Source organism: Lissotriton vulgaris, chromosome 6, assembly GCF_964263255.1.
Source record: "Lissotriton vulgaris chromosome 6, aLisVul1.2, whole genome shotgun sequence".
NCBI classification, from domain to species: Eukaryota; Metazoa; Chordata; class Amphibia; order Caudata; family Salamandridae; genus Lissotriton; species Lissotriton vulgaris.
Window position 1 is genome coordinate 1,508,628,334 of NC_141694.1, and position 23,526 is coordinate 1,508,651,859.

A 23,526-nucleotide genomic window follows, 5' to 3' on the forward strand; every position below is an offset into this window, starting at 1 on the left:
ATCGCCGGACGACTCCGAGATAACACTTCGGGACGTCATGGGAGCGATATCGGGGGTGAAGACGGAGGTGCACACTCTCCGCGAGGAACTGTCCAGCAAGGTTGACTCCCTGAAGATCGAGTTAAACCTCATCAGGACCGACCTCGGGAAAACTAATGACCGGGTAAAATCGCTGGACCTTAAGACTTCCAGCCTGGTCACGGATGTGTCCGATATACAGTTGGAGGTGCGCGACCTGAAAATGGCTAACGGAATGCTGGCGCGTCGACTGGACGAGTTCGAGGGTCGCGCGCGGCGCCAGAATGTTCGCATCACCGGTGTACTGGAAAAGGCCGAGGAAGGCTCGACTGAGCTCTTTGTGGAAGAACTGGTGGTCAAGAACTTGGCACCGGGGGGCCTGAGCAAGTTCTTTTCGGTGGAACGGGCCCACAGGATCCCGGGTGGGCCGCCGAAATCGGGTGCCTCCCCTCGCCCCATCATCGCGAGGTTGTTCAATTACAGGGACAGAGACGCTATCCTGCAAGCATCGAGGACCGCGGGCCCTCTCCGCTTCCAGAACTCTGATGTGAACTTCTTCCCGGATTTCACCCAGGCTGTTCAGAAAAAGCGCCAGAGCTTTACGGGGGTGAAACGGAGACTGAGGGAAATGGGCCTATGCTACTCTATGCTCTATCCGGCCAAGCTTCGCATCGAGCGGGACCACCGGACCTTCTTCTTTGACTTCCCGGATGAGGTGGGACACTGGCTTGATACCCTGCCCCAGGAACGACATGAGCCGACCGATCAGACGGAGGAGACCACCGGAGGCGCGGAAGCACGGGAATGATTGCTTGGTTACTTGCCTTCCGAGAGCTGGGTTGCCGTGAGGGACTTCGGCTTTTGACACTGCTGCTATTATTTTGACTCTTTTTGTAATTAATATGGGGGATGACGGGGGGGATGGGATGTCTCCTTTCTCCTCAGTGGGCTTCTTGTAGGTTAGTTAAGGGGCGACAGGCACACTGCTAGTTGGGGTGGATTATAGTCTGATGCAGGGGTGCAGGGTGGTGGGTAGTTGGGGTGTGTTTTTTCGTACTTTTTCTTTGTCTTACTCTTTGTTCTGGCTGAGGAACTACTGGTCTGAAATGATACTGCTGTGGGCGCTGCTGTGGGTGGGGGAGGGGGTGCGGAACGTCCTTGATGATGGGGGGTAAATCTCTTAATTTGTTGAGCTGGAATGTTAACGGGTTGGGGGACCGTATTAAGAGGGGAGTTGTGTTGCAGATGCTCAAGCGATGTTCGCCTGATGTAGTTTTTCTACAAGAGACCCACTTGGTGGGACATGCCTGTAAGGCCTTGAATAGACGGGGATACAAAATGGTGGCACATTCAGGGTTCTCCTCGGGCTCCAGAGGGGTGGGCATCATGGTGCGCACGTCCCTCCCGTTGGAGGTGGAGTCTGTACTTGCTGATGAAAGAGGCAGATACGTGGCGTTGGTGGGCAAGTGGGAGGGCCGCACGCTAGTTTTGGTTTCGGTTTATGTTCCCCCGGGGCTGCAGGAGACTACTTTCAGGGACCTGGGAGGCGCCATTTTGGGACTCCCCGAGGGATTGTTGCTGGTGGGTGGGGACTTCAACTCTGTAGTCTCGGGGGAGTTGGACCGCTTTCCATCCAGGGATCTTCGCCCTTCCCAATCTTGGCTGCCTGATTTCTTGAGTTCCATGGGGATGGTTGATTGCTGGCGATTGTTACATCCTACCCAGCGGCAGTACACTTTTCTCTCGGGTGCCCACGGTAGCTTTTCTAGAATAGACTACGTCCTCACCCCGGCTGCCCAGGCGCAGTCTGTGTCCACCGCGCGTCTCCTAGCTAGGGGCATTTCAGATCATTCCCCGGTCTGGGTCTCTTTTGACTTCCAGATCCCCGCGTCTTCGCGAGTGGCTCCCATTAACCCGTGGTACTTTCGCGATCCGAAGACCAGGGCTCTCCTGACTAAAGCTATGGACCGGTACTTTGTCGAAAATACTGGCTCCGTTGACTCCGCTGTCTCCCTCTGGGAGGCCTTTAAAACTGTGCTTCGTGGCGAGGCCTTCTCCCTGATTGCGGAGGCTCGTCGCCGCCGGGATGAGGACGTGGTGCGGCTGGAGTCTGAACTCGCTGACCTGAGCGCCCAACTGGAGCTGGATCCGTCACCCGACTTGATTCACGCTCTCTTGGAGTTCTGGACTTTTTGGTTCCGTCCAGAGGTGTCAGGGTACAACACCCAAAGACCCCGGAGTTCCACCTGCCTTGGTGCACAAATGAACAGAAACACGGGCTTCTCGATGGTGGCGTCAAAGACCAAAGGTTTATTACTGCAGGGACACAGAAGTCACAGAATCTACGCACGGGCAGAAACTAGGAGCCTGTTCGATTTGTACAAAGTGGGTTGCTCCTTATATACTAAAAATTGTGCTCTAGGCAAATATTTCACATGTCGGTACATTCCCAAACCTTTGTGTCTCTAAACAATAAATATTTGACGTTACACAGGAACCGTCGATAAAATCTGATACCAAACATCTACGAAGAGGGGTTCCCACTAGTTCATCACAATCCCCTGTCAATATTGCTTTCAGGACCCGGACCGCCTCATCGTAAAGTTCGTTACCTCCCCCTAATAAAGATTCAGAAAGAAAGAAACAGAGCCAGGTGTGGAAGATAGAAAAGTGGGATAAGGGATGTTTGTGGGTCGTAAATGGGCAAGGCTACCGGCTTCGGCCGCCTAATCATGATCAGGTACAATGGACACGAAGACCAGTTTGGCAAGACTGGCCTCGGGCAGAGGAGGCAGCCTTTGTCGAGTCATGCAGCTACAGCGTGATCTGGTTTAAGGTGCACGTGTCATGTAAGAGGTGAATCTCCGGCTAAGGCTACGTGTCCTTAATCAAAGTGGAGTGAATGAAATGATCAGAGGCTATTGCATATGTGAGGGCAAGGAAACACAAAATGGCGGCCATGATCTAAGATGGATGCCGTGGGTATATCAGAAATATGTCAATGGAAGGAGTGCTCTTGCTCGTAGCGTAGCGAAAACACTAGGATATACTAAATGGATCATTTGCGGTTCACTGATACCAATATTATGTATTTCCGACAAACTTGAAAACACGGGTTCAAGTCGTCACGGAACCGTCACGGAACCTCAGACCCTCCTTTTGCCCTTACATAGGCAATTACTCAGTCTATGTCAGAATCTAGTTCTATGCTCATCAGGTCAGTGACATGTTGTTGTATCATCATCCTTTCTCGTGTCTTTTCTCCAAACGCAGGTGGTTTTCTGAGACAAGTCGTAGCACAAAGACTACACAGAGCAGGACCACACTGGATAATCAGACAACATGAGAATAGGAATACTAGGATGACACCAATGACCATTAGAACTTTCCATCCCCACGCTGAGATCAGAGTCCAAAACCACTCCATGAAGGACCAGTTTCCCTTGTCTACATGAATGGAGTCCGAAATCTTGTGCAACTTAGAGATCGCCTCGTAGACTGTTGGAGCATTATTAGGAATAAAGACACAGCAGCTCGATTGGATCATTCTGCATACCCCACCTCGATCTGCAAGTATAACGTCTAGAACCATACGGTTCTGCAACGTCATGAGCCTATCCGCCTGAAGCTCAGCTGTCAGATTGCTAAGGGCACCAGCAGTTTCAGTAATAGTAGATTCAACTACCCGTGTTAGCTGACGTATGTTTCTACTATTGGCCATAGGTCCCCAGAACGGAAGGAAGCCTTTGAAGAAGTCTCCAGCTTCCTGACCAGCGGTATCTTCCTTGCTGAAGACACCTCTCGCTACTCTTATTCTGTGGTAATCAGGTGAAGCAGTGTATGTCGGAGGCAATAATCGAGCAATATAACATGATCCTGAGAAGTCGGCAGGCAACCATGTATAAGCTCTGTCTCGACAAATGAAATAGGTACCCCTAGCAGTAAGAAAGGCAGGGGAAGAGTTAGCTGGAAACACATAAGTCTCTACGCACTCACTCCTCCCTAGCTGAGCTCTCGGATTTCTCCCATTACCTTGCAAACAGACCTGACCTCGGTGAGGTACGACCCAGATTGGAGTTGAGCTTTTACGCTTGCTTTCTCCTAAACTAAGGCGATACTCTGAAGTATTCCAACTTAAATATACTCGCAATTCGTCTCTAGGGTATGATGGAGTATTATTGACGTCCTTGACCATGTCAATAATTCCCTGGACTAAAGCTTTGTTAGCAGAGTTATATTTAGTGGAACGTGGTGGACGTGGAGGATAAGTTTCTAGGGCATAAGCAAAGATGGTTTGGAAGGCCTGAAATGATCCATTATAGCTGTAAGGCAAAACCAGATATGGAATACCTTTATCCATAGTGTGAGGTATCAAGCCACATACCCAGCAGTCTGTAGTGTTAACTACCAGTTGGTGTTGGTGCAAGAGCTGTACAAAAGTGTTGTTGATGAATTCTGAGCGTCTGGCTTGCTCATGTTCCGGAAACGAGTGAAAAGAGTGTATAGAGGAAACAGTAGAAATAGCAGGATCAAGGGGAGGTACTGTAGAAACTGGCACAAAAATCAAATTTATGCTAAAGACGATTCCACCCACCAATGTTGCTAAAACAATCAAAAATGTAACGGCACATTGCATCAAGAAACATTTGCTGTGAAGAATTCTATTAAGTCTGTTTCTGCGAACGTAAATCACATTCTTTCGTTGCAGCGCAGGAAGCTCCATCTTCTACAATCCGCTCGCGACCACTGATGATGTGTACGTAGATGAAAATGCCTCTATCAGCCCTGGGAGTTCCCAGAACCAACAGAAAGATCGACCTTGTGTCAGACCCCTGCAAATTCAAACTAGGCACACAGCCACGACCCTACGGCTACCCAGACGGCAAGGCAATTTTAAAAACAATAAACAATAGCAAACTTCCTGGCTGAAGGCAAAAGTTCAATATATATATAAATATATCAAAATCACAGTATGCAGTTGCCTGCTTTATTTGTCCTTTTTATGGCTTCTAAGGTTGTATCTTTTCTTCGCTGGTACTGTCTGATCGGAAAATAGTGTATTACTAGCAGCTGTTGCAGAGTTTAAGTTCGCAGATAGCAAAGTTTCTTGTGATGCTGGAGACAAATGTTCAGTGTTCAAAGGAGTCCTTTCAGGAGGAGAGTCAAGTTTCAAAGTGTCAGTAATCAAATCGGCATCGCTGAAAGGGACAAATTTCGGAGTTGTTTCAGCTTCGGAGGCACCAATTCCCTTCTTCACCCAGTCGTCGTAAGGCAGCGGCAAAGGAACACGCTTTACATGAGAGGCGTGAATCCAATGTTTACGGCCAGCGACACGTACAGCTGTCCTCGTTGCCAGTAGGACCTGGAAGGGGTCGATGTAGCGAGGCTGAAGATTCTTTGTCCTCGCAAAATTTCTGACCACCACGTGGTCACCGGGTTTCAGCTGATGCCCTGGACTCTCCGGAGGTTTTGGCAAAGCATCGAAGACCTGTTGATGAATAAGACTCAATTTAGCAGTCAAGTCGTAAAGGTAGTCTATCAACATAGGATATTCAATGGAGCACAATTGTTTAGGCCTTGGCACACCCCAGATATTTGCCGGGCGGCCAAACACAATCTCATAGGGAGAAAGCCCTATTCTAGAATGCACTGTTGCTCTCGTTGATAACAAGGCCAAAGGAAGTGCGTCTGGCCAGGCTAAACCTGTGGATGCTTGTATTTTGGCTATCTTAAGCTTCAGAGTGCCATTGTAACCCTCGATTAAACCAGCAGATTGGGGATGGTTTGCACTGTGGAATTTTTGTTTCACTCCTATACCAGCACACACACTCTGCATAACTTTCCCTATAAACTCACTTCCGTTATCTGACCATACAATCCGTGGCATTCCAAACCTAGGAAAAAATTCCTTGAGAAGAATTTTGGCAGTTGATAGGGCAGTGTTGTCCTTTAATGGGTATGCTTCTATCCACCTGGAAAAAGCACAAACTACCACCAGGACGTATTTTAAATTGTTGCAGCGTTCCATGTGAATGAAGTCTAACTGAATCACTTCAAAGGGGCAGGAAGGAGGAGCGAAATGACCAGCTGGAGTTGGAGTTCCCTTGCCAGGATTATGCATCAAGCACACCATACAATTTTTCACCACTCTCTCTGCACACTTACTGATTCCCTCATTCTTCCAAACCGGAGCTAACATCTTACATATCCCTTTAGAACTTATATGCGCCACTCCATGCGCCATCGTCACTACTGCAAGCACATATGCATCAGGCAACATCCAACGCTGCTGTTCTGTCAAATCAATCCAACATCCATTCGAGTCCAACTTGCCCGTACTTTCTCTCCATACACGTTTCTCTTCCTCAGTCGCTTCTTTCTGAATCTCTTTCACACTTTCCATAGTGTCCTCACACATTCCAGACTCAGCAATCCATCTTGCAGACGTAGCAACGTACATTCTACTCATCGTGTCTCTAGCTGTCTGTTTAGCAGTTTCATCAGCAAAGGAATTCCCACGACCAACATCATCCGTGATTGCTTTATGAGCACTGCACTTCACAATCGCAACTTCAGTCGGCAAGGTTAGAGATTCCAACAAGTCGTTAACTAGCTGACCATGTTGGATCTTAGTCCCATGGGACGTAATGAAACCTCTTTCTCTCCACAACCGGCCAAAACTATGGGCCACGCCAAATGCGTACTGACTATCTGTAAACACATTCACTCTCTTTCCCTTAGCTAAAACACACGCTCTCGTTAGAGCTATTAATTCTGCAGCTTGGGCAGAATTCTGACTCACTCTTGCAGTCTCCACAATCGTCTTCAAAGTCGTTACCGCGTAGGCAGCAGTCACATCACCATTCTCCAATTTAAAACATGACCCGTCCACGTACAGCGTACCATCTGGGTCGGACAGGGGAGTATCTTTTAAATCGATACGTCCTTTTGTCTCTTCCTCCGTTTTGAAATAACAGTCATGTGGCTCAGAATCACTCGACTCTTGATCAGTCGGCAACAATGTTGCTGGATTCAATACATTGCATCTTTTGATCTGAATATGACTCGCTAATAATGTCAGCTCGTAACCAGATAATCTCGCACTAGTAAGGTGTTGAGTCTTCGTTCGGTTCATGAGTGTATCCACTGCATCAGGAACCATGACCACTAGCATATTGTTCATCACCAAACCAGCAGATTGTCGAATGGAAGCTGCAGCTGCCGCTGTAGCCCTCAAACAACTAGGTAACGCTCTGGCTACCGGATCTAATGTTGATGAAAAATACGCACAAGGGCGTTGTTTATCACCAAATTTCTGTGTCAGAACACTCAACGCGCAACCTTCTCTTTCGTGAACGTAGAGCGTGAATGGCTTGCTGTAATCAGGTGTACCTAATACAGGAGCTGAACACAATGCTTTTCGTAATTCAGTAAAACTCTCTTGGCATTCATCAGACCATGGCACCGGACTTGGAACATTTTTCCCAGTCAAAGCTACCAACGGTTTTGCTAAAAGAGAAAAATTTGGGATCCACTGCCTACAGTAAGAGGTAATACCTAGGAAGGCACGTACTTCTCTCTGTGTGCGTGGAACACTCATCTGCGTAATTGCTTTTATTCTTTCTGGGGTCAACTTCCTTCCCTCCTTTGATAAGAGGTGACCTAGGTAGGTTACTTCTTGGCAGCAGTATTGCATCTTGGAAGGAGACACCTTATGATTCAAATTGGACAAATGATGCAATAACGAAATCGTAGCTGCTTTGCAAGTTTCCTTGTCATCGGCAGCCACTAAAAGATCGTCTACGTATTGTACTAGGGCAGAACCTGGAGGAAGGACAAAAGAATCTAGCTGACTTTTTAAAGCTTGACTATAAATGGATGGACTTTCACAATAGCCTTGTGGAGCGCGTTTAAATCTGAAACTGCGACCTCCTAGACAGAAGCCGAAAATATCCCTACTCTCTTCGGCTATCGGAATGCTAAAGAAAGCATTCTTTAGGTCTATAACTGAGAACCATGTAGCTGTAGCAGGTATCAATGTTAACAAGGCAGTAATGTCTGGCACTACAGGAAACTGCGGAATTACAATCTTATTAACTTCTCTAAGGTCTATGACAAACCTATAAACTGGAGGTTTTGTAGGGTCAGTTCGCTTCAGAATCGGTAATACAGGACTGTTACAGACATTTCCTCTAGTTTCTTCAACTACACCCTTCTTAATCAAGTCTTGCACAATCAATAAAAGTGCACGCTCACCTTCACTCGATATTTTATACTGGGGAATTCTTGGAAATTTCACATTTGCTTTCAAAGTCACTACATACGGTGGAATTTCTAGGAGACCTACATCATTAGGACCAGTCGCCCAAAGAGAATCAGGGAGTGAACGGAGCTCCGGCGGGAGTGCGTCCATTGACAAGTACATCGGAGAGGTGATGTTTTTACCCAGTGTAAGCTGTACTCCTTCTGGAGAGCAGTACAATGTCGCATATAGTCGTTTTAACAAATCTAAACCAAGCAGATTTTCATTACAACCTGTCGTCAAAATCAGGGGTGCTTTCAATTGGCACGGTCCAACAGAAATAGACAAAGGACCAGATATCGGATTGTACACAGGGGCGCCTGAAAAACCTACGGAAACATTTGTTGAGCCAGACAAAGGTGCGCCAGGGAGTTTCGCATGCATGATAGAACTTTTTGCGGCACCAGTATCCAACAGAAACGGTTCGACTACACCTGATGTTGCTACTGCGACATAAGGCCCACTCTGATCCACTGGAACTGATACTACTCCCTCTCTCTGTCCATGGCTGTCCTAGTACCCATTTTGTTGAAAACCCTCTTCTACTTCACAATAATCTTCAACAAGATATTGCTGAGATCTATTTTGCTGAACAGATTGTCCATTTCGTTGATCAAAGTGATTGGATGGACGATCATTAGTTTGTGGAGGCATAGCACCTCGTCCTCGTCCTCTAGAATTCTGCACAAAACCACCACGACTTCTCTGAGCTGCTGCTGCATTATTTTGCGCTAGGATCGGACATTCATTTTTATAGTGACCCTCTTTCTTGCAGTACGCGCATTGATTCCATTGATATTGAGGTCTTGATGTACTATAATCTGTCCTTTGGTATGAGTTCTGCTGCGTATTAGTCTGGTTCGTGCGAGGCGGATACGCCTGCTGCAAAAGAACTTTAGTTTTTAAATCTTTCGTTTTCTTTTCTGATTTTTCCTTTTCCTCTTTATCTCTATTTTCGTAGTACTGTGCAGTCGCAAGTATTTGCGCTGTCGTAGATACAGCCCACGCACTTTCTGAGTCTTTTAATTTATTGCATAATTCAGGTAACAAATTATGCACAAATTTATCGACAAACAATCTTTGCCCTCCTTCTGTACTCATGTCCTGGCCACTATGATCCACAAAAGTCTCTTCGAACCTCGTGAAGAAGTCCGAGACACTTTCGTCTTTCTTTTGCCTACATGCTGACAACTTGTCCCAATTAACACGCAATGCTGGCATCAGAGTCTTCATTAGATCAATTATTCTACCTGGCAGATTAGCGATCAAAGGTTCGGGTTTCGCACCACCTATTTGTTGACCATCTGCTGCAGTGATAGCTGCCCAATCACCACCTAAAGCAGCCTGATGATCCTCTCTACGAATTTTAGCCCACACTGGTTGCGGAACTACGTTACCAAATAACATATCAATGTCGGCTAAGTTCATTATACAAGCCTCAACTGTCTGTGTTAATTCCTTGTAATATCCGGCTGGATTCTTACGCGGATCTGGCAAGGCCTGCTTCACTGCTAACACTTCTGCTCGTTTCCATGGAATGTGTATCCACACTCGTTGGAACTGCGCTGGAGCACCTGCAATACCAGCATTATCATCACGTGGCACTGCTTCGCGCCAGATTGGAGGAACTTCCCTCATAGGATATTGGCGACTTAGCTTCATTTTACCTTTCTCTAAATCTCTCGGAGAACGAAGAGATGGATCATTCCTAAAACTTAAAATGAGTTCCATCGCTCGCTTTATTTTCTCACCCACTATCATTCCAGCAGCAAACTCCTTTTGAACCCTAATTAAATCTTCCAAATCTGATTCGACATCGTCTTCTTCTATCTCTTCACGTAACAACGAGCACATCTCATCAAAGACGTATCGTTGCGTTGGTTCTCCCCACTGCATAAATGTGTCTAACACATCTCTCGTACTATATCTTCTACCCTTCGAAATCCATCTGAGAGCCGTGGAGTCTAAAACTCCCCGTTCCTCAGTACTAGGAAGCTGACTCCGTCTCTGTACAGAGTCAGGAGTAGGAGTCTTAATCAGAGTTTTATATATAGGAGACAGCATATTAGTAACTGAATCAGTGATTCTTCGACGAACAGAAAGTGGAGTTAGTACACTCGCAGACATAGAGAATGCAGTGGAGGTAGGAATAGATGAGGAAGCAGTAGGAGTATCGAGGAAAATAGCTTCTGGAGCAGTAGGTACAGAGGTAGGTATAAGAGTTGGCAGTGTAGGAAGAGGAGGAGCTGTAGGAACATTTACATTCACCACAGGAAGTACAGGAACTTGGTTCTGAGGGACAGGAGCAGGAGCACCAGGTTGTCCAGCAACCGGCAATTGAACATTCGGGACGAGCGGAGCCGTAGCACCTTGTGCATACGGTGGAGGTGACCGTAACAGATAAGACAGCAGAGGATCGTTTTCGGAGTCCTCCAATATCTTAGCCATTTTCGATGGCAAGGCAGGATAGCACTTGTCAATCGCTAGGTTATGCTCTCTAATGGCTACATCTATGACCTTTTCACACTCGTTAGCTTGCAACTGTTTAGTCGCTTGCTCTAGAGTTAACCCTTCTTGTTCTTTCTGTTCTTTCTTCAACCTTTTCATTTCTCTCTGTTTGGATTCTTTCCGCCAATAACGGAAGGAATCAAACATTGCCGGCCGGGCTTTCTTCTTGAACAATTTCGCTTCTAAATTGTCGAGAATCTCTTGCTCAAAACTACCATGCAGTGGCCAACTAAGGACACCATCCTTCTTACAATAGCGGACCCATATCTCATTATAAGTTATAGGACCCACGCCATACTTACAATATAAATCATATAGGGGAGTCCCAATCGGAGGAACCAGACAAGAGTCCTCCAATCGCGAGTCACTGTTGCAACTAAAACAAGACAACATTTTCCGACTTACCATTTTCAGTCCGGAACACAAAACAAACAAAACACGGAACAAATATGTGCACTCGAACCAAGAACTTAGGCCTACCAAAACGAACTGATGTATCGATACCCAAAACTAAACCAAATAGATTATCGTAACTAAAACAACCAATGATAATCTAACAAAACCAAACCAAACCAAGAACCGATCAAGGATTTTTAACAATCCTCACAAAGTAACCAGCTAGCTATCACTAAATACTTAACTGAGGCACTGAAGACGTCACCAAGGAGAAACCCGTCACGTTTCGCCGTACTAAGGACTGCACCACTTCGGGTCCAAGACAGGGCGACGGTCAAGGCAACGGCCCACTGCAGCCGTCCTGAACGGGAAACCCTCGTGGAAGAGAACTTTGGGCCACTTTTGCGATATGCCGGGATCGATGAAGTGGGGCGCCTCCCTCAGGAATCTTCACACGAAGCCTCTCGAACTCTTCAGGCTTTTGGACCGGTACCGAATGACGTCGCCCCCACGTTGGGCGCCAATTGGAGTTCTGGACTTTTTGGTTCCGTCCAGAGGTGTCAGGGTACAACACCCAAAGACCCCGGAGTTCCACCTGCCTTGGTGCACAAATGAACAGAAACACGGGCTTCTCGATGGTGGCGTCAAAGACCAAAGGTTTATTACTGCAGGGACACAGAAGTCACAGAATCTACGCACGGGCAGAAACTAGGAGCCTGTTCGATTTGTACAAAGTGGGTTGCTCCTTATATACTAAAAATTGTGCTCTAGGCAAATATTTCACATGTCGGTACATTCCCAAACCTTTGTGTCTCTAAACAATAAATATTTGACGTTACACAGGAACCGTCGATAAAATCTGATACCAAACATCTACGAAGAGGGGTTCCCACTAGTTCATCACAATCCCCTGTCAATATTGCTTTCAGGACCCGGACCGCCTCATCGTAAAGTTCGTTACCTCCCCCTAATAAAGATTCAGAAAGAAAGAAACAGAGCCAGGTGTGGAAGATAGAAAAGTGGGATAAGGGATGTTTGTGGGTCGTAAATGGGCAAGGCTACCGGCTTCGGCCGCCTAATCATGATCAGGTACAATGGACACGAAGACCAGTTTGGCAAGACTGGCCTCGGGCAGAGGAGGCAGCCTTTGTCGAGTCATGCAGCTACAGCGTGATCTGGTTTAAGGTGCACGTGTCATGTAAGAGGTGAATCTCCGGCTAAGGCTACGTGTCCTTAATCAAAGTGGAGTGAATGAAATGATCAGAGGCTATTGCATATGTGAGGGCAAGGAAACACAAAATGGCGGCCATGATCTAAGATGGATGCCGTGGGTATATCAGAAATATGTCAATGGAAGGAGTGCTCTTGCTCGTAGCGTAGCGAAAACACTAGGATATACTAAATGGATCATTTGCGGTTCACTGATACCAATATTATGTATTTCCGACAAACTTGAAAACACGGGTTCAAGTCGTCACGGAACCGTCACGGAACCTCACTCTCCCTTAAACAGTCCGAACTCCGGGCGACCACCACTGATGCAGCGAAGGCCTTGAGCAGGGAACAGCAGGGCAGGATATATGACTCGGGCGATAAGGCGGGCAAGCTCTTGGCGTGGCTGGATAGAGGGGAACTGGCGTCCCGGGTGGTCCCAGAACTGGTGGGTGAGGACGGTCTGTCCCTGACGGACCCGGCGGCTATAGTTGGGTCCTTCGTTGAATACTTTGAGGGGGTGTACACCTCCGCAAATCCTCTTCCAGAGGATGTCTCGGCCTCCTTTCTGGAGGACATTGACCTTCCCTGCCTCTCGGATCTTGACCGCGAGGACATGGACCGAGACCTGTCTGTGGATGAGGTGGCCCTGGCGATCCGCTCGCTGCGCTCCGGCAAAGCACCGGGACCCAACGGTATCCCGGTCGAGCTTTATAAACTCAAGGCCGATGCGCTGGCCACGCCATTGCTTAATATGTTCCTTGAAGCCCGCGAGACGGGAGAACTCCCCCTCGACCAGAGACTCGCCACCATTGTGGTGATCCACAAAGAAGGAAAACCGCGTGATTTGTGTCGGTCTTATAGACCCATCTCGCTACTGAACGCCGAACCCAAGATCCTGGCCAAATTGTTGGCCAACCGGCTGGTGGGTGTGATCACGGACTTGGTCCACCCGGACCAGTCCGGCTTCATACCGCACCAGAACACGGCGCTCAACTTGAGGAGACTTCATGCGGTCATGGCACGTGCTCACCTGCTTCGTGAGCCTGCAGTTCTCGCCTCGCTTGACGCCACTATGGCTTTCGACTCGCTGGAGTGGAGCTACTTGTGGGCTGTCCTAGCCAAGTTGGGGTTTGGGCCCACTTACATCGGATGGGTCCGACTGCTGTATACCGCACCGTTGGCTAATGTGGCCGTCAATGGTCGGCTGTCGGCCTCCTTTGCGCTGCACAGGGGCACCAGACAAGGTTGTCCGCTCTCGCCGCTCCTGTTCGCTCTGGCACTGGAACCCCTGGCGGCTTGGATTAGGACGCACCCTGATGTCTCCGGGATTACGTGGTCACCTGGCCTCGAGGACCGAGTGTCGCTTTACGCGGACGACATCCTCTTGTATCTCACCTCTCCCTGCCGCTCACTTATTGTGGTTTTTGACCTGCTGGGAACCTTCGGGACCCATTCCGGCTTGGTGATCAACTGGTCTAAATCCTCACTATACACGTTGTGTGGAGACACTCCGCGCCTCCCCCGTGGGTGCTCAATACAGATAGCCCAGCAGGGCTTTCGGTACCTGGGCATTTACGTGTCGCGCGACCCTCGAGCCCGATACTCACACAACCTTTTACCACCGCTTGCGCGATTACGTAGAGATGTCGAGGGGTGGAAGAAGCTACCGATCTCCCTAATGGGCAGAGCCGCTTTATTCAAAATGATGGCGCTACCTCGCTTCCTCTACGCTTTGCAAAACACCCAAGATCCGGTCCCGGCCAAATACTTTGGAGAGATCGAATCCCTGCAGCGAGAGCTGTTGTGGGATGGGAGGCCACGAATCTCGTTGCTCAAGCTGACCATACCGTGTTACGACGGGGGTATCGCCCTACCGGATATGCGACGCTACTACTGGGCGTCCCAGCTTGCGGCCATCAACCACGGCCTTTATGGCCCAGCGGCCAGCCCGGGCTACGCCATGGATCGGTGGCTCGTGAACGACGGGAACTATTATAGAGCCTTATACTCCAGGTTCTTGGACCGGAAGCTGACGGGCCCCACCAAAACGATGGTACATATCTGGCGTGCGGTCACTGACACTCTGGGCTGGAAAGGTAGGATTACCCTGGCCACACCCCTATACGACTCGGACATACTGGGAAAGCTGTGGAAAACTAAAGGTTTCGACCGGTGGGACACCATCGGGATATCTAAGGTTGGAGACATGATGGCGAGGGGGAGGGTCAAGTCGTTTGACATGCTACAGTCTGAGTACCAGCTGGCGCCGACTGAATATTTCCGACATGCCCAGCTTAGTCATGCCCTCTCCCCTCACATATCTGGTGAAGATGCGATCCCTGAGTCATCACCCCTGGAAGATCGGGTACTGGACGGCCATATGCCGGACAGCGCTATCTCCCTGACGTACAAAAAGCTCATCAATGTGAGGGTAGATCTGCTTGAACGGTTGAGGTTGCACTGGGTGAATGATGGTATAGAGATGGACGACGAGGAGTGGCAGTCAGCGATCTCCTCCCCCAGGGAGGTGGCCATATCAGCACGACTCCGCCTTGTTCAGTTGAAAATACTACACAGGGTGTATGTCACTGGCCCTAGACTTATACATATGGGACTTTCCACAGATGGCCTGTGTCGGAGGGGCTGTGGTATGCTTGCTACTTTCCTGCACATCGTGTGGGAGTGTCCTGGGGTTGCCCGGTATTGGACGCGAGTGCATGGGGTGATGGCGGAAGTGACTGGTGTGGCCTTACCGGCTGAGGCCCGGCGATGCCTCCTCAATGTTTGGTGTCCGAATGATTACAGTGTAGCCCAGACCCGTTGGGTCACCCTGGGTAATATGGTGGCCAAAAGGGACATCGCCCAGAAATGGGGTGCGCCTGCTCCTCCCTCCCTCAGCTTATGGGAAACCAACATGGACTGGTGCATGCTGCGTGAAAAGACGGTGTACGTGGCCAGGGGCAAGCCTAGAATGTGGAGGTCTGTGTGGGGAGCCTGGAACTCATACAGAGGTGACATTTGCGACCCCCCAATAGAGACTGACTCTGAAGTCCTACCTTCCCCGTAGCACCCCTTCCCGCAGTTCCAGAGGGGTTATCCTGGTGTGTTACCCCCCACGTACCTTATCGTTGTCACTGCTATTGTGTGCTGTCATGGGTGTGCGGCCCTCGACCCCCTCCCGCTGCGCAATTCCACTATTTCTGTACTGTCCTCAGCCACTTCTCTTTCTCTTTGGCTCCTTTTCGTGCCTAGCGCACGCCTTTTTCTCTTAGCCTCTTTGAGGCTTTCCTATTCTTTGGTTTATTTATACTACGTTTGATGTTATTGAAAATTAAACCTGATTGCTTCTGCGCACAGTATTGTACACGATCTCACCTGCTACCTCAATGCTGCCTGGCCTCCGGGATATAAGGCTGAATAGCGGTGTACTTTTTCTACAAATAAAGGTTTTCCAAAAAAAAAAAAAAAAAAAAAAAAAAACAACTATTTCACTTGCCCCATGATTCAGGGAGAATAATTTGTTTACTTGATGTGTTTAAAAACGTCTTTTGAAGTCATTTAGGTTTCTTGATATGTACTGCTAGAGTTTCATAGCCAGCATGGGGCATATTTACAAGGACTTCGAGCCACTTTGACGTTATTTTCCCCATGTTAAAAGTGACGCAAAAGTGGTGCAAGGGCCTTGTAAATACGCCCTCATGTGTGTTAGGGCATTTTAAGTCACTTCTCCATGAATCTGGGAGAATAATTTGCTTACTTGATGTGTTTAAAAACGTTTCTTGAAGTCATTTAGGTTTCTTGATATGTAGTGCTAGAGTTTCATAGCCAGCATGGGGAATATTTACAAGGCCTTTGAGTCACTTTCACGTCATTTTCCCCATGTTAATAGTGACGCAAAAGTGGTGCAAGGGCCTTGTAAATACGCCCCCATGTGTGTTAGGCCATTTTAAGTCACTTGCGCCATGAATCAGGGAGAATAATTTGATTACTTGATGTGTTTAAAAACGTTTCTTGAAGTCATTTAGGTTTCTTGATATGTACTGCTAGAGTTTCATAGCCAGCATGGGGCATATTTACAAGGACTTTGAGCCACTTTCACGTCATTTTCCCCATGTTAAAAGTGATGCAAAAGGGGTGCAAGGGCCGTGTAAATACGCCCTCATGTGTGTTAGGGCATTTTAAGTTACTTCCCCATGAATCTGGGAGAATAATTTGCTTACTTGATGTGTTTAAAAACGTTTCTTGAAGTCATTTAGGTTTCTTGATATGTACTGCTAGAGTTTCATAGCCAGCATGGGGCATATTTTTAAGGACTTTGAGCCACTTTCACTTTATTTTCCCCATGTTAAAAGTGATGCAAAAGTGGTGCAAGGGCCTTGTAAATACGCCCTCATGTGTGTTAGGGCTGTGATGATGTTTTCCTATTTCATGTATGTATCTTTAATATGCTGGAACTTCCTCTGTTATGTATTCTGATCTCGTGGAGATTCTGGAATACATAGGAGTTCCAGCAGTCAGTTGAAGATTTCTCCTGTGGCTGAGGTTTTAATAAAAGCCTGCTCCTTTATTAATTCTGTTCCTGAATCCTCATTTCTGGCTGGATACACTACATTAATTGGCGACGATCGGGTGAACCCAGGACATCACCTCAACAGAGAAAATGAAGAAAAGGACGACTCTCCTGCTCCTCCAGTGGCTGTATGCAAAAGAAAGGAAGCAGTGTCTTCCCAGCGGCAGATTTAAAAAGAAACATGCGGTGAGGAGTTTGGTGGGCGGAATTTGCTGGGAAATGTGCTGAACAGCGCGTAAAAATACATATAGAAACGTTCAAGTTTAATAAACGTTCATCTCTCGAGCAGTGCCTCGAGGAGAGAAGAGACGCGTAAATCTCTCGCGCTGTGCTGACGTAGCATTCCTGATGAGCCGCGTACATCGCGCTGTGCCTCGAGAAAAGGAGAAGCGTGTAAACAATTGAAGTGGCATTCCTGACAAGCCGCGTGCATCTGAGAGAGACGTCTGTTTCTCGTGCTGTATCTTGAGCCGCGTGCATCTGAGAATGCATCTGAGCAGCTGACAAAGTTCTGCGCGTATAGAATACAATCTTTCAATCATTCGATTTCACAACATAGGAAAGACACGCTGCGCTCCAAAAATAGAACAGAAGTTGAATGCTACACTCTATATTACATTACAGAGCAGAGTATTAAGCATAAGTTTTACAATTCTTAAATAAGAATACTTCTTTCAAGAAGGAAAAGATTGTGATGTCATGCTTCTGAGTTAAAAAAAAAAATAAGAACATAAGACTCATTGTGAAATAAAAGGAGCTTTCTGAGTTAAAAATATATATATATTTTAAAAGGACAAAGGAAAAATCTTTAAAAAGGACAAAGGAAAAATCTTTAAATTAATTGTAATTTAGAAGGAACTCTTTAAATATGCAAAATGTTACTCAACCTGCGTCCTTTTTGAATACCCCAGGAGAACCAAATATAAAATGGAAGAAAATTTTTGCAAACTATGCGAGGGTATGTGGAACTAATTTAAGTGCGGAAAGAAAGCTTGCTCTTCTTCTCCATTGCTTGGGGGGGGAAGGTCAAGACGTCTTAAAACATCTTCCTGATCTATCTGCTGGAGAACAACGTAATTTGAATGAGTATGAAATTGCAATTGCACAACTTGACAAACATTATCTCCCGAGAGTCAGCACTATTATGGAACGTTATCATTTTGGATTAAGAGAACAGAAAAAGGATGAGACTGTGGAAGAATATATTTCTTCATTGAGAAAGTTGGCATCTTCATGTAATTTTGGACTGACTCTAGATGAACGAATTAGAGATCAGTTTGTACTTAGGTGTGCACATGATGAGATCAGAAAGGAACTATGGTTAAAAGATGAACAACCTCTTGAAGAAGTTTTGGCTATAGCAAAACAAGTGGAACATATGGCAAAGTGTGTTGGAGAGTTGAAGAAAGAAAAGGAAAAAGTATCTTTAAGTGAAAAAAAAGAAGAAACGAAGATTGAAGAAGTTGTGTGTCGAGTGAAGAAAAATTAGAAAAATGAGATGCAAAATAGTTTTGTAAAGGATAACATAGGATCAAATTCTACTAGTCAGAACTTATATACAGGACAAAATAGCAAGTTTGCCTGTTTTAGATGTGGACAAATAGGTCACTTGGCGAATTCGATAATATGAGGCTTTATTTATTATGTTCTGTTTCTCTACATGTTTCTTTTCTTAGAATTTGTTATTTCATTCCTTTCCTGGGGAGGGAGATGTGTGATGATGTTTTCCTATTTCATGTATGTATCTTTAATATGCTGGAACTTCCTCTGTTATGTATTCTGATCTCGTGGAGATTCTGGAATACATAGGAGTTCCAGCAGTCAGTTGAAGATTTCTCCTGTGGCTGAGGTTTTAATAAAAGCCTGCTCCTTTATTAATTCTGTTCCTGAATCCTCATTTCTGGCTGGATACACTACAAGGGCATTTTAAGTCACTTCCCTATGAATCTAGGAGAATAATTTGCTTACTTGATGTGTTTAAAAAGTTTCTATTTTATATTTACAAGGCCTTCGAGCCACTTTCACGTTATTTTCCCCATGTTAAAAGTGACGCAAAAGTGGTGCAAGGGCCTTGTAAATACGCCCCCATGTGTGTTAGGGCATTTTAAGTCACTTGTGCCATGAATCAGGGAGAATAATTTGCTTACTTGATGTGTTTAAAAACGTTTCTTTAAGTCATTTAGGTTTCTTGATATGTACTGCTAGAGTTTCATAGCCAGCATGGGGCATACCCCCACATGCATCATCCCGGCCGTTTGCGAATTCTAAATTGCGAAAAATAGCGAAACGCAATTTAGAATTCGCAAAACGGGATGCATGATCAATTTCTAATAATATTAGCGATTCGGTAAAATTCGCATTTTTTACCGAATCGCTAATATTATGCGACTTCTATTCGCATTTCCCATTGATTCCTATGGCCCAAAAGGCCCATAGGAATCAATGGAAATTGCGAGTGGCACTTAGAAAATTTCATGGGTGCAGGGGGGGGTCCAAAGGATCCCCCCATGCACCCCTGAAATGTATTTTTCGCATCATGTTTCACACACACATGTCCTAAGGACATGTGTGTGTGAAACATGAATGTTGAAAAAAAAACATTTTCGGCTGTTTAAACACTTTTTCCAAATTTACCGAGTGGTTCAACCACTCGGTAAATTTGGCTCCCTATTTGCGAATTTTCACTTTCAAAAACATTGATGCATTGCTTTTAAGAAATCGCACATCTGCGACTTCTTAAAAGCACCCGCAATTTTAGAACTCGCAATAAATGTTGCGAATTCTAAAATTGCTTCATGCATCCCAAAAAGCACTTTTGCATTCGCAAACGGCCGATTTTAAGGAATCGCACCGTTTGCGACTACAAAAATGCTTGATGCATGTGGGGGATATTTACAAGGCCTTTGAGTCACTTTCACGTCATTTTTCCCATGTTAATAGTGACGCAAAAGTGGTGCAAGGGCCTTGTAAAATCGCCCCCATGTGTGTTAGGCCATTTTAAATCACTTCCCAATGAATCTGGGAGAATAATTTACTTACTTGATGTGTTTTAAAAATGTGTTTTTTGACTTAAAATGGCTCAAAGGCTATGTAAATATGCCTCATACTGGCTATGAAACTCTAGCAGTACATATTCTGAAACCTAAGTGACTTGAAGAAACGATTTTAAACACATCCAGTAAGCAAATTATTGTAGAAGCATTCCATTCCATTGCTACTATTTGTGGGTTTTACATTTGTCTATGCTGCTAAATTACCTTAGGTAGAATTGACAACTAGTGTGTTAATTGTTTGCTTACTGTTATTGGTTTTCTGTTTGGTAATAGTGGTTAATAATTTTTTTTTTTTAATTTACCACAGATTCAACTCAAGATCTTTTGAAAAATTCAAACATGCCCTCAAGGCAAAGAAAAAGAAAAGAAGCAAAGCGACTTACACCCCACCTTGGTAAACCTTTGCAGCAGTCCTCTACAATAAAAACTTGTCAAGTCACCAGAAAAACTCCGGGTAAGACAACAAAATCTTTTTTAAGAAACATATGCAGACTAAAAAGTATCACTACAGAACATGTTTTAGTCCAGAAGAAGAGAGCCAATTTAAACGGGAAGGAAAGGCCCCTCAAAAATTTTCCTGCTAGAGCAGGAGATAACTCTGTGCATGGTAGTAGAAGGAAAAATCTGTTTAGAGACATTCGTAGACGAATGTTCCGCAACAGGATAATTGGCAATTTGTTAAAAAATATTAAGAAAGGTCAACAGAAAACGGCTTTTTATAAGAGAAAGAAAAATGTAGATAAAATTATTGATCAGGCTTTCGAAATTAAGCGAAAGTTATTTATTTTGATAATCAATAGAATTAGGAAACTAAACAAGGCAATTTATGATTTTAAATCAAATAGTAGATGGAAGAGAACAGTTAATCTTAGTAATTTTTGTGAAGTTTTTTCAGGAGAATGGATGCATAGTTCAAGTTGTAGGCATTTTTTAATGAGGAGAGTTATTTCCAGGACAATGATTTGGTGCATGCAGTTGACACCAGTAGTCGAGCATATGAGGTGAAAGATGGTTGTCCGGTTGAAAAAGAAAAACTTGTGTCAACAGAGGCAGAAGAGGTGTTAGGTAATGAAGTTTTGGGAAGACGTCCTAAGGGACCAGTGTACACCTGGAAGTGTAGTAGTATTTGCAGTGTGCGACAGGATTCCATCAATTTGCTTTGTGATTTTGTACGGACATTTAATAAGAAAAGTTTAAAACAGAAAACGAAGTTGTTGCAAGAATTAGATCCTTGCAGAGTGAGAGAAGTGACAGGTTTGCATGGTCATTCACTGGCTTGTCTTTCCAGGAGAGTATGCCAGAGTGTTTTTCATCATTTCAGGATGCTAGCAGTGCATCATAATAAAGTGAGGACATTAGTTAGAATGTTGTATTACGCTAAGAGTCCAGCAATTATGCTTAAACAATTAAGCACTGCTCTTCTGCATGGTTCTGAAGTAGATGTGAAGAAATTGAGTTTTGTTACTTTGCTAGTAAAGAGAACAATGTTGAAATTGACCCAGTAGAAGAAGGTAATGTGGAAGAGAGTGTACAGATTTCCAGTACAGATAAGTTTCACAAGGAAATTTCCACGTTTATGGTGAAATCAAGTGAGAGGCCTAATTTCACTTGTGTGTGTTGTCGACGGACTTATTATAAGAATCAGACTAAGTTAGTGGATTTATATACAAAAAATGAAATGGTAAACAAGAGTGAACGGAAGGATTTTGCAACATACTTGATGGTAGAAATTGTTTTGATTTGGGATCAGAGCAACGTATGTGTACTTATTGTTTTAACAAATTAAATCAAAACCGGATGCCTGCTAGAGCGGTTCATAATAATCTGGAATTGGTTGAGATTTCTTCTGAACTGAAGGATTTAATTACTTATGAATCTATTTTGATTCAAAGTGTCCATCCTTTTCAGGCTATTGTTCGAATGGAGCCTAAGACAGGGAAATTGCCTCCTTCAGATTTACAGAGAGGATTAAAGGGAAGAGTTGTTTATTTGCCTCTGGATTTGAAGAAAAATATTGATACAATTGGTGTAGACAAAGTGGAAGAGGAACCTCTGGTTATCCTAGTTAATGGGGTTCCGACAAAGAGTAAGAAATTTGGCAAGATTTAGTGGATGTTAGGAAAGTCAAAAAGGCAACGTTGTATTTGATGAAAAACAATGAGTACTACAAGAATGTATGTGTTGCAGAAGACGAACTAAGTGAAGAAGACAGCGATTTGTGTGCTGGACAAATAGAGAAAGTAGATGCCTCTAAAAATGAAGAAATATATGAACATTATAGTGTTCATCCTTTGCATTCTGAAGAAGTCATGGGGAATGCTATTGAGTTGTTTCAAATGAAACAAGCCAAAGGGAGTCCCATTAGTGTTTGGGAGGGAAGTTTGGAAGCTCGGTGTTTCCCAGAGTTATTTCTAACAGGTCGAGGAGGAAGATATGTTGAGCGACCGGATCAAATTCCTGCTTCTGAATACCGGACTTTACTATTGGATGCAGAAGATCCTAGGTTTCGTCAATGCATTCCCTATTTGTTTCATCTACTGTATGAAAGTGATCTGTCTGGACTGTCTTATGCAGTGAACCACATCCTGAGAAGTGGTGTACAGCTGCAAAATATCTCGGCAAGGGAGTTTATGGATAAAGTCAATGTGCAAGACAGTATTTTGGATTCTCACCCGATTAATCTCATGGCATGTCAGCGTGTTACTAATGAGTATTGGTACCGTCGTCATGGTGACTTAAAATGTATGCTGAGGAACTTAGGAACTCCCACATGGTTCCTCACTCTCAGCTGTGCCGAGTATGGCTGGGAAGACTTACTTGAATTTCTACGAGAGGCAAATGGAAACATTGAAAATATCGAATTCAAGGCACCCGGAGAACTGTGCTCTGTGGATCCAGTCAATGTATGCCGGTACTTCAATCATAGATTGGTGTGCGATGTGCGGGCTTTTTACATTAACAGTGTTAAGTATTATCAAATGGCTTGTATTGTTGAAAAATGTGTATAATTTTTCTGACAAAAAGTAGGCAAAGCTGCTGATGATATACACCTGTAATTCCTTCCACAGTTTCTGTGTTACAATAAAAAAATAAAAAGTAATTATTAGTATATATATATATATATATATATATATATATATATATATATATTTTTAAACGTCAACATTTCTCAAACATTGCCTACTAATATGTCAGGCAATTTCATTAAATAGTGGTATATAAATCTAAATCAAGTTTCACCAACCATACCCATCTGCGTTTCTGTCTTTTAGTAAATCAGCAGCCTCTATTTCCCTTTTCCTCTTTTCGATTTGTCGTTTCTTCTTTTCAAAAGCCTTGATGGAAAAAGTAAGAATAATATATTAAAGATAACAAAAAAATACTAAAATGTGTAAAACTTATCAATAGTCTTTCCAGCCTTATATTTATGGATTCATTGTTCAGTTGGACTTTTAAAAACACAC

General features: G+C 44.9%; 1 protein-coding gene across 2 annotated transcripts in view; it reads right to left on the reverse strand.

Moving 5' to 3' along the window:
* Positions 1-23,526, reverse strand: part of TRMT6 (tRNA methyltransferase 6 non-catalytic subunit) — a 173,979-nt gene that overhangs the window by 39,843 nt on the left and 110,610 nt on the right. For both annotated transcript variants that reach the window (XM_086927683.1, XM_086927684.1), the window contains exon 8: positions 23,312-23,397. In XM_086927683.1, the coding sequence (XP_086783809.1) occupies positions 23,312-23,397 (86 nt within the window). The remainder of the gene's footprint in view (positions 1-23,311; positions 23,398-23,526) is intronic.